The sequence below is a fragment of the Glycine max genome, chromosome 5 (assembly GCF_000004515.6).
Source record: "Glycine max cultivar Williams 82 chromosome 5, Glycine_max_v4.0, whole genome shotgun sequence".
In the NCBI taxonomy this organism is placed as follows: domain Eukaryota; kingdom Viridiplantae; phylum Streptophyta; class Magnoliopsida; order Fabales; family Fabaceae; genus Glycine; species Glycine max.
Window position 1 is genome coordinate 31,819,689 of NC_038241.2, and position 15,716 is coordinate 31,835,404.

The 15,716-nt window shown below is 31.8% G+C and overlaps 1 protein-coding gene across 1 annotated transcript; it reads left to right on the forward strand.

Moving 5' to 3' along the window:
* The first annotated feature begins 12,723 nt into the window (after positions 1 to 12,723).
* LOC100778869 (E3 ubiquitin-protein ligase SINA-like 10) lies at positions 12,724 to 14,831 on the forward strand. The gene is made up of 2 exons (XM_003524726.5): positions 12,724 to 13,135; positions 13,960 to 14,831. The coding sequence occupies exons 1-2, from the start codon at positions 12,821 to 12,823 to the stop codon at positions 14,605 to 14,607; spliced, it is 963 nt and encodes a 320-aa protein (XP_003524774.1). The 5' UTR covers positions 12,724 to 12,820; the 3' UTR covers positions 14,608 to 14,831.
* Positions 14,832 to 15,716: the final 885 nt, after the last annotated feature.

A 15,716-nucleotide genomic window follows, 5' to 3' on the forward strand; every position in this document is an offset into this window, starting at 1 on the left:
ACTTTTTTTTCGTCCCTCATTTTTCCAATTCCACTCCACTTTTTTTTTTTTCTCCCTTTCTATCCCCATTTTCAGGAACTGCAATGTCCAGATAATTTCTATTTTCTTGCAAACTTTCGCCGCCGCAAATTAAAGTGTTTGCACTCAATCTCTTTCTTTCACCTATCGTAAAAGGTTCATTTAGGTTCGTTTTATTAATTTATGAATTTTTAGGAATTAACATTTAAATAATATGTATTAAGATAAATCTTTCGTTATGACTATTGATTCGAAAATTGAAAACAGCAAGGGTGAGTTTGATTGTGTTTTTATTTTTGAGTTTTAAAAATTATTTTGTATAACAATTTCTTAAAGACTAAAATGGGGAAAGATGTAAAAGTAATGATAAAAACTAAAATTAGAAAATTAAAATGATTCAGAGATGTTTCGATATTTTGTTGTTTTGATATATATATCAATCAGTTTCGGAAACAATTTAAAAAAAATATTATTATCAAACAAGTTTATTTTTGTATTTTAATAATAGAAACAACTTTCAAAAACAGAAAACAAACATGTCCCAAGACTTTGCCTTCTCTAATAGTTGTTCATGCATTTCACTTGTATGAATGAAATAAGAAAAATGTTATAGTAAGATATTTTTTATAATATCCTTTAAAGTAAATTTTGTGAGTTTTACTAAAAATCCCCACTCAACTCTCATTTTAGTGGCTTGCGCTTGCGCATGAAATATTAGCATTCTCATCAATTAGGAGGATAAGACAAATTTTGACAATACAATTTTTAACGTTTTAAAAATGTTTCGTATTATTTGACGAATTAGATGTGAGTTTTGTAAAACTTTGGGCCAAATTTCTTAGTGGAATTTGAATACAATTCACTTAATAAAAATATGTTGAGAAATATATCGCTGGCAACACTATATTGATTAATGTTTTGCTTCTTGGCCTCAGGATTTTTTTTTATGTCTATTGGCTCCTTTTGGGGTGCTTATGCAATGTGCAATGCAGGGTCTTGATCACATGCTTTCATACTTTACTTGTCATTAACCATTCGTATATAATAGTAAGACAATATATAGTAGAATTACCCATTGCTGAATGTCTACAATCGGACAATGTCCATAAAAAATAAAAGCTATTCGAATCATATTGAATATTTGATGATACATTTTGTATATTGCTAAAAAAATCGATCCTTATTTATTAATTATATATTATTTAACCAAATTCAATTCTTTCTTGATATGTTGTTCATCAAAAAATCCTATTTGTGCTAACTCTTCTCCCATCTAACAAAATCATATTGACAGAATTATCACATATGGAATTGAGCATAATTTTTTTTAAAAATAGTCTACTTGTTTCTCAAAAAGAAATGAGAGACATTAAGTATGAGTTTAGTTCCTAAAAAATAAGATAATTTTGATTTTGATCCTTTCAAAATATTGATTTTGATTTCTTTAAAATTTAATATTTTTTTATTTTAGTCTTCAATGACAAAATAACGACATTAACATTTGAATGACTTTTATTAATGAGTCTCATAATTGATGTAAATTATTTTAGTAAATTTTATTTTTAAATTCTTATTTATTCAAAATAATTGATGATGTCAAATTAGTTCATAAGATATTTAAAAATATAGTTTATTATTGTGAATGATATAACAAGTCACTAAAATATGAATGTCATTGTTATGTCATTAGTTAACGTTTTTATTTGACAGTAGAATCAAAATATTAAATTTCACAGGGATTAAAATAAATAAAAATAAAGCGTTAAAATCAAAATTACTCTACTTTTTAGGAACAAAAATCATATTTAAGTCAAAACTAAATAGTATGAAGTCTCAAATGATAATAAAGTACAAAATTCATTTTAATCAACATGACATTGGTGTAGAGTATTTAACAATTTTGTTGATGACAAATCTTGGTAAATGACCTCTTACACTAACAAACAAAGATAAAATGAAGAATTAAATGATGTAATACTATGGTAGCCTAAAAAAGAAAAAATGGCTTTATCAGGGCTGGGCAAAAGCTAGTGTTTCTGACTTTAGAGTTGTTCACTGTGGTGATGAGTTTTATCAGGGCTGGGCAAAAGCTAAATTCAGTTTCAAACCGATGGCCTCCCCTGCGACTCGGAATAGCATCAATTGGTCCCCTCCAATCTCGGGACACCTCAAGTGCAACCTTGATGCTGGTTTTGCTCATGGCACTAACATCACTGAAATGGGGTGTTGTGTTAGAAACCATGTTGTGGCTCTTGTTGCTAGTTACATGAACTCGAGGTCACCATGTATGGATGTTAAGGAAGGAGAAACATAGGCCCTTCTCACAGCTATGAAGTTCGTGATTTCTCTTGGTCTGCAGCATGTGACTTTTGAAATGGATTGCAAGAGCATCGTGGATAAGATAATCAAACCGTTCATGGATGATTTTGAGTTTGCTAACATTATCCAAGACATTGAAGTGTTTTTAGCCGTAATCCAACCTTTTTCGTAGGTTTTATTAAGAGATAAACCAATGAAATTGTCCATGAGCTTGCTAGGGTGATACCATTCTTTCCTAGTCTCTATGGTTTCTATCATACAATTCTTTGTATTGGACAATTGCTAAGTAATGAAATAAGATGAGTATGTTTTTGTAAAAAAGAAAAACAAGAAAAAGAAAATTGACAACACAAAATGCCAACAAAATATAATTACTCAGACATGCATCGGATTCAAAACATTAGTCTAACAATAAAATAAGTCACGTTATAGTTTTTCTCTAAACATTATATATGAGTCATTTATGAAGAAGAAAACAGGTCATTGGTATGCATTAATGAAGTTTTCAAACACTTTTACTTCTTCAATATTCATTTAAGGGATGTATTAAATTAGGATTTCAAAGGATTTTAAAAGATTCCTTTAAAAAAAAATTTGAAGTATTTAATCAAGATTTTTAAATAATACAAATAAGTCTCGTGATATTTAATCAAGACTATTAAGAATTTTTAAGAAATTTAATAAAATCTGTTGATATTTAATTAAGATTTTTTATAATTTTTTAAAAAAATCTTATGATATTCAAAATATATAAATTTTGACGGGTTAGTTCTTAAGATGGATTTTATAAGACTTTTTTTATGAGAAAATACACATTAAACAATCTTAACTAAATCCTTAAAATTTTATGTGATTTTTTTTCTTTCTTTCTTTTCCTACAAATTGATATGTTTTTTTCCATCACATATAATTCCTTGTCATTTTGTTGAAAGTGGTAGACATTCATAATTTTTTTTACTCTTTCGACCAATGATTAACATGTCCCGAAACGTGTGATATGTGAGATTTTTTCAATTATTTGAATTTTAGGAACATCTTGACTACATGCTTATACGATATATTCACATGAAAAATAAAGAATTTTAATGAGCTAAGAAGTTCACTCGTGTATAAGTGAATAAATTATATAAATGAGATTTAAAATAATTCTTGTACATGTTTTTGTTTGGTGACTCGTTATTGTGGGAATGATTACAAATATCCGTATTATTTACTACATTGGGTTAACATAATTGATGATTGAAGGGGAATAAATTTATTGTGTTTGTAAATGTGCTAAGAAAAATTGATTTGTTATGTAACAAATTTATAGTTTTTTGTATAAGATGAGTTTTTATTGAAGTGTTAGGTGAATAAAATTTATGGATTTTTATCAATAATCTTAAACATTTTTTAAAAATTCACAAAATCCTCTGAAATCTTAAAAATTTATATTCTTAAAAATATTATGAATTCATATTTTGTAAATTTATTAAAATCTAAACTATAAAATCCTAATCATAAAAGTATTTCAAAATCCACATAATTATTTTGTCAAAATATTTTTTTTAAATTTTTAATCAAATACACCCCCTAAATATCATTGCATTAGTTCTAGAATACTTTGTTTAGTTTTAGGAAATATTCTTATTTATCGATGAACTTTCTCTATATATTTCTTGGGTAAATAAGTTTTCTTTTTTGATATCTTTTACACACCAAGTGTGTGATTGAGCCATGGAGAGGATTTTAGAAGAAAGAATAATTGAGATATATAAGGATTTGGAAAGACTTGTATAAATATAATTGAGCGGTATATTTTGTTGTATTTTCAATTGATTATGTTGAAAATTTCTAATCAATGTGTCGCATACTAGATGTTTTTTTATTAGCAAAATCAATATGTATTATAAAAAGCACGAGGAGTGCAGCACATACAAAGGGATTGTCCATAAGAAGGCCAATCAAAGCAGAAGAAACACGTATGAAACCCCTCCAATAATTTAATTCAAAAATCTGTTTACAACTAGTTTTTTTTTTTTTTCAAGTCCTTCCACCACACCGATATGCCCATAGAAGAGTCTCTGACATCTAAACCCATCCAAACCTCATATTAGATGTAATTTTCGTGATTTGAAAATGAACTAGAATATATTTCTAGTGTGTTTATTTTGTTAATTCATTATCTCCTTGTTTATTTCTAACTTTTGAGGTAATCATGTGAGGTAGTATTTTTTCCTCGGAAATGTTTTCTAACTATATATTTTAAACGAACTCATGCATAAAAACATCATTTCAAACATCAAATGAACTATTCCAAACCTTCAATTTCTTTGTTTCTTTAACTTTTAGATGTTTGAAAAGCATTTTGTTTTGCCAAAATCTTTTTGAAACACAATTAATTGACTCCCTTATCTATGTGTACTATGTCCTTTTCTAGAATGAACAGTAAAGATAAGTTAAAAGTTTGGATTCATGCATTAACATTATAGCCGACACATGACATATAAATATTGTTCACGTTCCTTGCACAATAATAAGTACATGTACTACTACTTTGGAAAAAATAATTAGGGTTTTAGGTTTATGCAGAATGATTGCATGTTTTTTTTACCATATATCATCCACTACAACTTAATTAGGGTTTTAGGTTTATGCAGATATTATAATTGATGTAGACGACTTCGCAAAAATGCGTAGCTTTTGGCATAATGAGTGAGTGTGCTAATGAAATGAAGATATATACATTAAAAGTGCTGATTAAGATACTTGCTTGCAAGTGTGTGTCAGCATTTCATCCATGACAAATTCAAGATTTTCATGTATATTCAAATTAAATGTTATGATTGATGTAAATGACCTTCTCAAGACAGCATGACATGGAAATATTGCTCATCATATTTGTTGCATAGTGAATTAGAGTGTGCTAATGCAGTGGCAAAAATAGGAATGAACAATAAAGATATGTTGAAGGTGTAGAATGAATCACCCAAATTTTCAAACCCTTTTCAACATTAGTTTAACGTAGTTTGCGTATCTTTTGGGTTAGGCTTGAGATCTAATTTTCCCATCGTGTTATCTTGGACCAATCTCAGGTTAACCTAAAATGTGAAGTATTCATTAACTGAAGTCAACATTATGACCAAGGTACAAGATTGCTATACCGTACATGCTTTGGCACAAAGGTGTTTAGTTCAATCCAAAGTAAACTGATAGCATTTTATCAAAAAATAGGCTAACATTGTCTTTTAGAGGTCTTAGGCCTGTCGTAGAGAATTCAACTCATTTTATCAGACCCCTTGCAAATACAAACAACCTCAACAATGTCAGGTATGAATTGAAGTGCCTTTGTAGGTCCTCAATGTTAGGAATTTTATAATTCCTAATTAATTAATATGGGCTACATATTATATTATAACATTTATATTAGTTATTTACATTTAAATGGGTTTAATATAAAATGATCTATTTAAGTGAGCCCATTAGACGACTAGAAAATTGATATGGACTTAATGAGCGAAAACCAGTTTGGCCCATTAGGGGATAATGAAAACCCTAATAGGTTTAAAACATAAGGCATGGTTATGGTCCCCAATATACCAAATCAACAAACAGTTTCTCCTCTCCCCATCTGAAGAGAAAACGAAGGTCCCATAAGGAAGAAGGTGATTTGGTTGAGGAAGGTCATTAAACAAATTGTTCGTGACCACTGTCAGATTCCGCTGCGTGTTAATCAAGTTCTATGGATCCAGGTATTCCTTAAAACCTCTTGGTAATCTGACGTAATGTGTTTTGGTGCTCATTTGGTATTGTATATGGTTTATTGAAAATTTACAACAAGTGGTATCAGAGCCACCATTACTATTAGATTATTGGGATTTAAAGCTCTATTTGATATGTATTATATTTAGATCATTTTAGTTATATGAACCCTAATTTTATTTTGGGGAGAAACTATTTTGATCAATAAAATTGTAAAACCCCTAAATTCATGTGTTATGGCCATAAAGTTTTTCTCCTCTTTAGAATTAATAAAAGGCCTCTACATTTGATTTACGGAATTGTATAATTTTTTGTTTTGTTTGTGTTGCATCTGCTGGCATATTATTCTATTTGGGATAAAGGTTTTACGTATCTGGTGTTGACATTTAGTACGTGACAGAATTTATGTTATTCATGTGGTTGGTATAAATTTGTGATAGTATCGTGATATGTTTGTTTCGGGTGCATAATTAGTTTACCATGATGTAGTTTTTCAAACATTTACTGCTATCACAATTGGGTGCAAATTTGTGCAAATTTAACCATTACAGATCTTTTCCATTTGATTGTGTGTCCAGTGATTTTAATTAAATTGATTGAACCATTATGTTGCCAAAGTAACCTCTATTGTGTAAATTGATTTAATTAAATTGCATGGATGTTAGTATGGAATTATTTATGCGAATTGTGTTCGGCCCAAAGGAAGACGCAATTTGGCCAAATAATAACATACATGCGATGATAAGTATGTGACAATTATTAAGTTTTTTTTCATGAGAATAATAGTCGGTCCAAAGAAAGGCTATTATTTGTCATAACTAATTGTCAATATTTGATCATTGCATTGAGAGTACCAATTACAAATTAATTTCTCTATCCAAAGACTAGAATTAATGTTGTGCTAGCTATCTTGTGATGGATTTGTTATGGGAAATATTTGCATGTCTTGTTATATATACTTTATATGACTTGCTTGATTATTTGTGAACATGTTATTATTTTGTTCTCTCTTTAGTTAATATTACCAGTGCTGCAAATGTTACTGTCCAAGTGAATTCTATCCCAATGCTGAATGAGACGAATTTCAAGGTCTGGAAGGAAGCCATAGAAATTGTTCTTGGCTATATGGATTTGGACTTGGCATTGAGGACGGAACGACCCATTTCCACTCCGGAAACCTCTAATGAGGTAAAAATTGAGAAGTGGGATCGGTCTAACCGAATGTGCCTTATGATCATGAAGCGCTCCATTCCAGAGGCGTTTCGGGGGCTCTATTTCTGAGGGTCAAAGTGCAAAGAAATTCCTTAAGGAAATTGAGCAATACTTTGTCAAAAAATGAAAAGAGGGAGACGAGTAACCTTTTGGCCAAACTCATCTCCATGAAGTATAAAGGCAAAGGAAACATAAGGGAATACATTATGGAGATGTCCAATCTCGCATCAAAACTCAAGTCACTTAAGTTAGAGCTTGGTGTAGACCTGCTCGTGCACTTAGTTTTGATCTTGCTTCCTGCACACTTTGGGCAATTCAAAGTGAGCTATAACACTCAGAAGGACAAATGGTCCCTCAATGAACTTATATCTCAGTGTGTGCAAGAGGAGGAAAGGCTACAGAGAGATAGGACTGAAAGTGCTCACTTGACTTCGACCTCTCAAAATAAGAAAAGGAAGAAGACTAAGGGTGCTGCGGAAGGGACTTCTCAGCAAAAGAAACAAAATAAAGATGAGGAATTTACCTGTTACTTCTGCAAGAAGTCGGGACACATGAAGAAAGAGTGTCCCAAGTATGCCGCATGGCGTGTGAAGAAATGTAAATTTCTTATTCTAGTTTGTTCAGAAGTTAATTTGGCTTTTGTACCTAAAGATACTTGGTGGGTAGATTCTGGTGCTACTACTCACATAAGTATGACTATGCAGGGTTGCCTGTGGAGCCGACTAACAAGTGATAATGAAATATTCATCTTTGTGGGTAATGGCAAGAAGGTTGCAATGGAACCTATTGGAACTTTTAGATTACATTTAAAAACTGGATTTTATTTGGATTTGTTTGAGACTTTTGTTGTACCGTCTTTTAGATGGAATATGATTTCTATTTCTAGTTTGGACAAATTTGGATTTTCTTGTTCATTTGGAAATAATAAAGTTAGTTTCTACCAAAATTCAAATATGGTTAGTTCTGGTTCTTTAATTGATAATCTTTACATGTTTGATGTTGTTAGTTCCTATAATGAAATACTGCAAAGTTCACATGGTACAAAATGAAAAATTGAATGAGAATTCAACCACCTTATGGCATAAGCGTTTAGGCCATATCTCTAAACAAAAAATTCAGAGACTTGTGTTGGATGAAATTCTTGACCCTTTGTATTTATCAGACTTTGAGGTCTGTATTGAATGCATAAAGGGCAAACGAACAAACATAAGGAAATTAGATGCCGAAAGAATTAAAGACGTCTTGAAACTTGTGCATACAAACATTTGTGGTCCTTTCCCTACAACTTCTTGGAAAGGCCAAGCATTAAACATTTGCACATTTGGGGTTGTCCAGTTGAGGCACGACCTTATAGGCCATATGAAAGAAAGCTGGACTCAAGAATAATTAGCTGGTATTTTGTTGGCTATGCTGAACGCTCTCAAGGCTATAAATTTTACCATCCCACCTTAAGATCTTTTTTCGAGACGATAAATGCAAGATTTCTTGAGGAAGTTGAGTTTGGGAAGGAATAGAACATAAAGAATGTTGTCTTTGAGGAAGAACCTGTTATTTACAATGATCAAGTCCTCATACCTATTACTGTTCAAGACACAACTCCAGTAATAGAAGACAATGTTCAAACTATTGACATTGTTCCAGAACAAGATAACAATGAGGTTCCCCCTCAAATACCTTTAGAGCAACCTCAAGAAGTGTCATTAAGGAGATCCATTAGAGAGAGGAGAAATGCAATCTCAAATGATTATATTATATCTCTCTAAGAACATAAGGATGGTGTTGGTTTAACAGAGGATGATCCAATCAACTTCTGTCAAGCTATACACAATTCTAACTCTTAAAATTGAATTGATGCCATGAAGGATGAGATGAAGTCTATGAATGACAATGAATTTTGGAATCTAATCGAATTGCCCGAAGGTGTGAAACCTATTGGTTGTAAATGGATATTTAAAATCAAGAAGGATTCAAAGGGTAATATCGAGAGATATAAGGCTCGTCTAGTTGCTAAAGGCTTTTCTCATAAGGAAGGCATTGACTATAAAGAAACATTTTCTCTAGTATCTTTAAAAGATTCATTTGGTTAAATTGTGTAATTTTAAGAAAATTTGTGTAATTTTAAGACCTCCCATTTATTGTATTAAATTGTCTTGTATTTTTGGTTAAATTGATTGAAACAACATGTTGTCAAAGTAACCTCTGTTGCGTAAATTTATTTGATTGAATTTACATGGATGTTGCATGAAATTATTCATGTCAATTGTGCTCGGCCCAAAGGAAGACACAATTTGACAGAATAATTACATGCTTACAATGGTAAACATGTGGTGATTATAAATAGTGTGATTTTCCATGTGAATAATGAAATGTTCAAAGACAATCATTATTTGACCGGAATAATCGTCATATAAGTTTTCCATGTGAGCAATGGAGTGTCCAAAGACAACCTTTGTTTGACAGGACTTATCATCAATGTTTGATCAATGCATTGAGAGTACCGCTTGCAGTTAGTCTTTTTCAATCCAAAGATTGAGGATTAATGGTGCACTAGGTATCTTGTTTGGGTCTTGAAATTTACCATAAAGATTATTTATACATTGCATGTTTGTTGTTCTCTTCTTTAATTGTTGTTGTTGTTACTATTATGGTTTAAATTACTCATATTATGTGAATCCCAAATCTGCATGTGTAAAATTTAGAGTTTGAAATTATTTTGTGGGAATCCTAAAGTGATATATGAGTAATCTTGGCATGTAACACTAGAAGTAGTAAAGCGCATTATGCGTTAATTGAAGAGAACAAGAAACTACGTGTTTTCATATCGAAAGTCTAGAAGTTTAGAGATCATTGGGTATTCTGACTTCGATTATTTCAGAATGTTATAATAGCAATCACTTCACATAAGGATTCACATTTGACCATGTTGGTGGAGTTAATATTTTGCTATGATACATTATACTATAATTTATGATTGCTAAATTATTGTAACTGGCTTGCTTGTTGTCGCCAACATTAAGTAGCCATCAGGTGTTTATTGAAACAATATCTTAGCAGTCTTATTAAGGATTCAACCAAATAAATGTTTGTTGACATAAGGTATTTGGTTGTTAAATAAAGAATCCAAAAAAATATAGATTTGTATAGAACATATAGGAACTCATTCCATGCTAGTTGATCCACTTACTAAAGGTATGACACTAAAATTTTTTTTCATGAGCACATTGCTCATATGGGTATAATTCCAAACAATACCTTAGTTTAGTGAGAGTCTTATTTATGTTCTATATCTTATAGTTTACAAACATATTTGTTATTTGGATTTTCTGCAGAAATAAAATTGAAGTTTATCATTTCATTATAAGTTTGTTTGTGTACAATATTTGTATTGCATTTTGGATTGATCTCTATAAAGAATAAAGTTTGGACTAGTTGGAAATAGACATGATTAAGATCACATTGTATGTAATTTTCATGCCGCTTATCCATATTTGATCTATGTCATCGAGTATGAGTAACAATGGTGATCATTGTGGCTTAGTCAAACTAAATTGTGATGAAAACTGCAGTGGTTTCCTGTTGCTATATGAGATGGACCAGATTGTATAAAAGGGTCTAAAAGTAAATAACATACGGTTGCGCGCCTAAAGAATTTTGTGATATAAATGTCTAAGGTTAATATGAAGCCCAAGTGGGAGATTGTTAGGAATTTTATAATTCCTAATTAATTAATATGGGCTACATATTATATTATAACATTTATATTAGTTATTTACATTTAAATGGGTTTAATATAAAATGATCTATTTAAGTGAGCCCATTAGACGACTAGAAAATTGATATGGATTTAATGAGCGGAAACCAGTTTGGCCCATTAGGGGATAATGAGAACCCTAATAGGTTTAAAACATAAGACATGGTTATGGTCCCCAATATACCAAATCAACAAACAGTTTCTCCTCTCCCCATCTGAAGAGAAAACGAAGGTCTCATAAGGAAAAAGGTGATTTGGTTGAGGAAGGTCATTAAACAAATTGTTCGTGATCACTGTCAGATTCCGCTGTGTGTTAATCAAGGTCTATGGATCCAGGTATTCCTTAAAACCTCTTGATAATCTGACATAATGTGTTTTGGTGCTCATTTGGTATTGCATATGGTTTATTGAAAATTTACAACACTCAATCCTTTTCCATTGCATCTCAGCATTAGAAGGAAAAACCACCATTATATGACTTGGAGCTTGATTAGTAATAACATAAAATATGTAAGTGTTAAGACTTGAAACCGTGGAGGAGGTGCTGATACAATATCTGTAACTAATGCAGAGGAATGAACGTGAACAGTGGGTCAAAGACCAAAAGGTTATTTAATATTTGAATCTTGTAATTTCAAATATGGTATAATCTTTAGTGGACTGATCTGTTTTTGTAGGACAATATAAGAACAATAGATGTAATCTTTGTGGGTATTACTTGTACCCACTGCAGTTTTATATAATATCTTATTTGTAGAGAAAAAAAATTAATAACATCAAATTGTTGGTCAAAATTAACCAAGACCCAATTAAGTTAATTAAGTCGAACACTAACTTATGTTTCCCCAGCAAACTAAAAAAATCTATGGAATAGAAAATCTATACAATAGGTCTTATTGATCACATACTCTTTCTTGTGTTTAGGTGAGTGTGATTTATATATTCTTATTTGAATAAATGTATCATTTAGTTATTTTGAATGACACTTTCTCTTACTTTCTTTTGATATACATAAATGTATTATTATGTTTTTAAGAAGAGAAATTCATTAACATCCACGAAAGACTTAGATAAATTTTGAAACATATTGAGACACATTTTTTTAAGTTTATCTTTAATGAATGAAATTCTTGTCAATCTAAATAAAGTGGATATCATTATAATCATCTTCATCATTTATATATCTTGTAAAAAATTAAACACTAAAAAGTTATAATTTTTTTATCGCTATAAAATTATAATTAAATACTTTTTTTTACATATTTCAAATATATATATATATATATATATATATATATATATATATATATATATATATAATAAGTTAACAAAATCTTAAATTTATTCGCAAATAAATGTTTTTTTAACTTTTTAAATAGACATATAATTAAATACTTTGTATCATGAATTACCCTAAATTAATACATGTCCTTATAAAAAAAATCGTTAGATCTATCAACCGTTCTGATTCACTGATGATGGAATTGATTCATCCCTATCCATGAATTGGTACCGTTTGATGAGGATCAGAAGATCATACCTTTAAATGCATATCTTGACCAACAAAATACCTTATATGCACATTGACTAAAATCTGAACCGTTCGATCTTCATCAATATGATCCGATTGGTTGGCGCGTTAAAATTAATAAATTTGCGACCTTACGGAATCAGGGCACGAAACGACAACCATTTCTGCATACAAAAGGTGTGTAGAATTCAGAGGGAGAAGCAGAATCATTGTGTGTGTGTGAGAGAGAGAGAGAGAGAGAGAGAGAGATGGTGAAAATCTCACTTGGTGGGTACGATGATGGGGAAGGACCCAGCAACCGAACCCATAAGCGACGCAGGGAAGAGGATGATGATGATGAAGAAGAAGAGCAACAACAACAACGAAGCTTTGAAATGGTGGACCCTTCAATTGGAACTCAGGAGCAAGAAGATCACGCTGCTCCACCCCACGATGGATCGAATTCTAACGCAAATGGGGCTGGAACCAGTAGCAGGGATAGGTCCGTTCCAATCTTCGTTTCCGACCCTGATGTCCTCGATTGCTGCATTTGCTATGAACCCTTGGCTGCCCCTGTGTTCCAGGTTAATTTCCCTCCATGCCCTTGTTTTTCTTTTTTCTGATATAGGTGTTTTTGTCTCTAAAGTTTGCATTTTTATTTGGTTTTTCTTATGGGATTGCATGTGAATGCTATTTTTTCTCCTGTTTGCTTGGTGAACTGATTCTGGATGGAGGTTTGTGAAAGGGTTGTTGTGGTTAGAGGCTTGAGAAATTCAGTTAGGATTCTTAGCGTTTTAGGGCTGTGTTTGAATTGTGTGTGATTTTGAAATTTTGAGGAAAAAAAGGGTCTTATGCTTTTGATCTTGGAATAAAGGCACAGCCTTTGGGTAGTGATTTAGGTTGGTTAGTCGTGTGAGTGGAGATGTTGGTGAAGATTTTTTTTTTTTTTTTTTTGAATATCTGAAGTTTAGGTGAGTTGGGTCCGGACCTCACCAGGACCATGACATGCCTTAAGGCTCACTGGGCACTGACAGATCACCCAACAACAAGGTTCTCACATTGCGAAAGGGATTCGAATCCACATCCTTGTAGTTTGTGAAGAAGTTCGGTACTAAAAGGAATTGACAAAGTAGGGTCCATTAACCAAATGTTATGTAATAAACTCATAATGAGTTTAATTCATTGAAAAGATTTCATTTGGTTAATGTAATAGAAGAAGGGGAATTCCCCGGAAATTCATAGCAATCAGCTTGACTTGCTATGCTATTTTCCTTTAGCCAAGGTTTTCCTAGCTCCATTTTATTCCCTTTGTTGTGTTTTTCTTTTATTTCCTATCTGTTTTGTTGGTTTTTCCATGTAATGAAAAATCTAATTTGATAACTTTATTTGTGATTAAATGACAATTCAGTGTGAGAATGGACATATTGCTTGCTCTACTTGCTGTGTGAGACTCAGTAACAAGTGTCCTATGTGTTTAATGCCCATTGGTTATAACCGTTGCCGGGCTATTGAGAAGGTCTTGGAGTGTATTAAAATGTCATGCCCAAATGCAAACTATGGCTGCAAAGAGACATTTAGTTACAGCAGGAAAAACAACCATGAGAAGGAATGCATCTATCTACCATGTTCATGCCCTCTTACTGGTTGTGATTTTGTTGCCTCATCCAAGGAGTTATTCCTCCACTTCAGCCATAGACATGTAGGCATGGGAACACGGTTCGCATATGATAAATTTTTCACTGTATTCTTAAGTATTAACCAGAGAACAATTGTTCTTCAAGAGAAAAATGATGGTAATCTGTTTATTGTTCACAATAACCATGAGCATCTGGGGAACATAGTCCGCATTAGCTGCATTGGCCCCAAGTCCATGGCAGAGTTTCAGTATGAAGTCTTGGCTAGGCATCAAGGAAACGCTCTGATACTACAATCTTTTACCAAGATCGTGCAAGGGCAATATGCTGATGCTCCATCAAGTACGTTCCTTTTGATTCCGTCTTGTTTGTTTGGCTCTCCACAACTGAAACTGGATATTCGCATAAAGTCACACCATTAAACCTTGGGTGGAGATTGATGGAGGCTGTATTTTCGTTTATTGCTGTATGTACTGGTTTTAAAATAGTTTATTCCATGTAGCTCAGTTGACTTTTGTCTTGAAGGTTGCAGTCATATGTAGGAAACTAAAGAACTTTTTTATGCATGCGTATCATGTAAATATGAATATGCTTAAACTCTATTATTACATATGGATTTTGTTCGTGTCTCTTAAAATACACAAAATGTGTTGAAATGCAAAAGTTGTTGCTGGTAAAGTTTTTGTCCAGTCACATTGGGCAGAACTTTTCATTGGATTATATGGGTATTGTGGTAACGAAATGTACTTCATATCTTCGGCTTTCAACTGGAGAATTCTTTGTTAGGAGGTATGTTTACAGTGAAGTATTTCCAAGGAAAAATGTTCTGTCAAAAGCTTTACAAGATAAATGTCATGTTAATGGTTATGGAAGGTCACAGAACCTGAGAAAATGCTTTGCATGGATCTTCAACAGTTATGAAATTCACTGCACTAAATGTAGTGAAAATCTTATCGGCTCTCAAATTGGAAAGCTATGCTTATAATTCTTTAAAGCAAGTTAAATATTTTAATGTTCCTGATCTTATGCAGTGCTCGAGTTTGGATCTGTAGTAGATTTGCACTTTTTTTTTTAATGAATTATTATCCGTGGACTTTAATTTTTTCTGACAATCATGCAGCGTATGGTAACTTCCATTAACTGTTTCATTGTGAGAAGCTTGCTTTAGGAAAATAAAAATAAAAATCCAAAGCATCCGAAGTTTTCCACCTAATGGCATCGACCATATCAAGTTCTCTTCATTGGAAGTGTTGTTCTCTTCATTCAGCTGGAGTCTCCTCCTATTGAGGCTTCTCTTTTCTATCCTAACACTTCTATTATCCTATTTTCTTTCATCAAATCCTGTCATTTTACAGGGTGTACCCGTGTCAACATGTTAAATAATCAAGTGAACACTCCAATGTTATTTAATACCTAGAGGGGAAAAGAGAAAAAGTATAGATATAATAGATTATATAATGTCTATATATCATTATTCGTATCTATTTTTGTATTTTTTATTCAAAGCAATGTTAGTTTCTCAGTTGTCTTT

Excerpts from the sequence above, each read along its gene's own strand:
- LOC100778869 (XM_003524726.5), top strand. The coding sequence starts at position 12,821 with ATGGTGAAAATCTCACTTGGTGGGTACGATGATGGGGAAGGACCCAGC. Across the intron at positions 13,136-13,959 it reads TGGCTGCCCCTGTGTTCCAG|TGTGAGAATGGACATATTGC; the intron begins GTTAATTTCCCT and ends ATGACAATTCAG.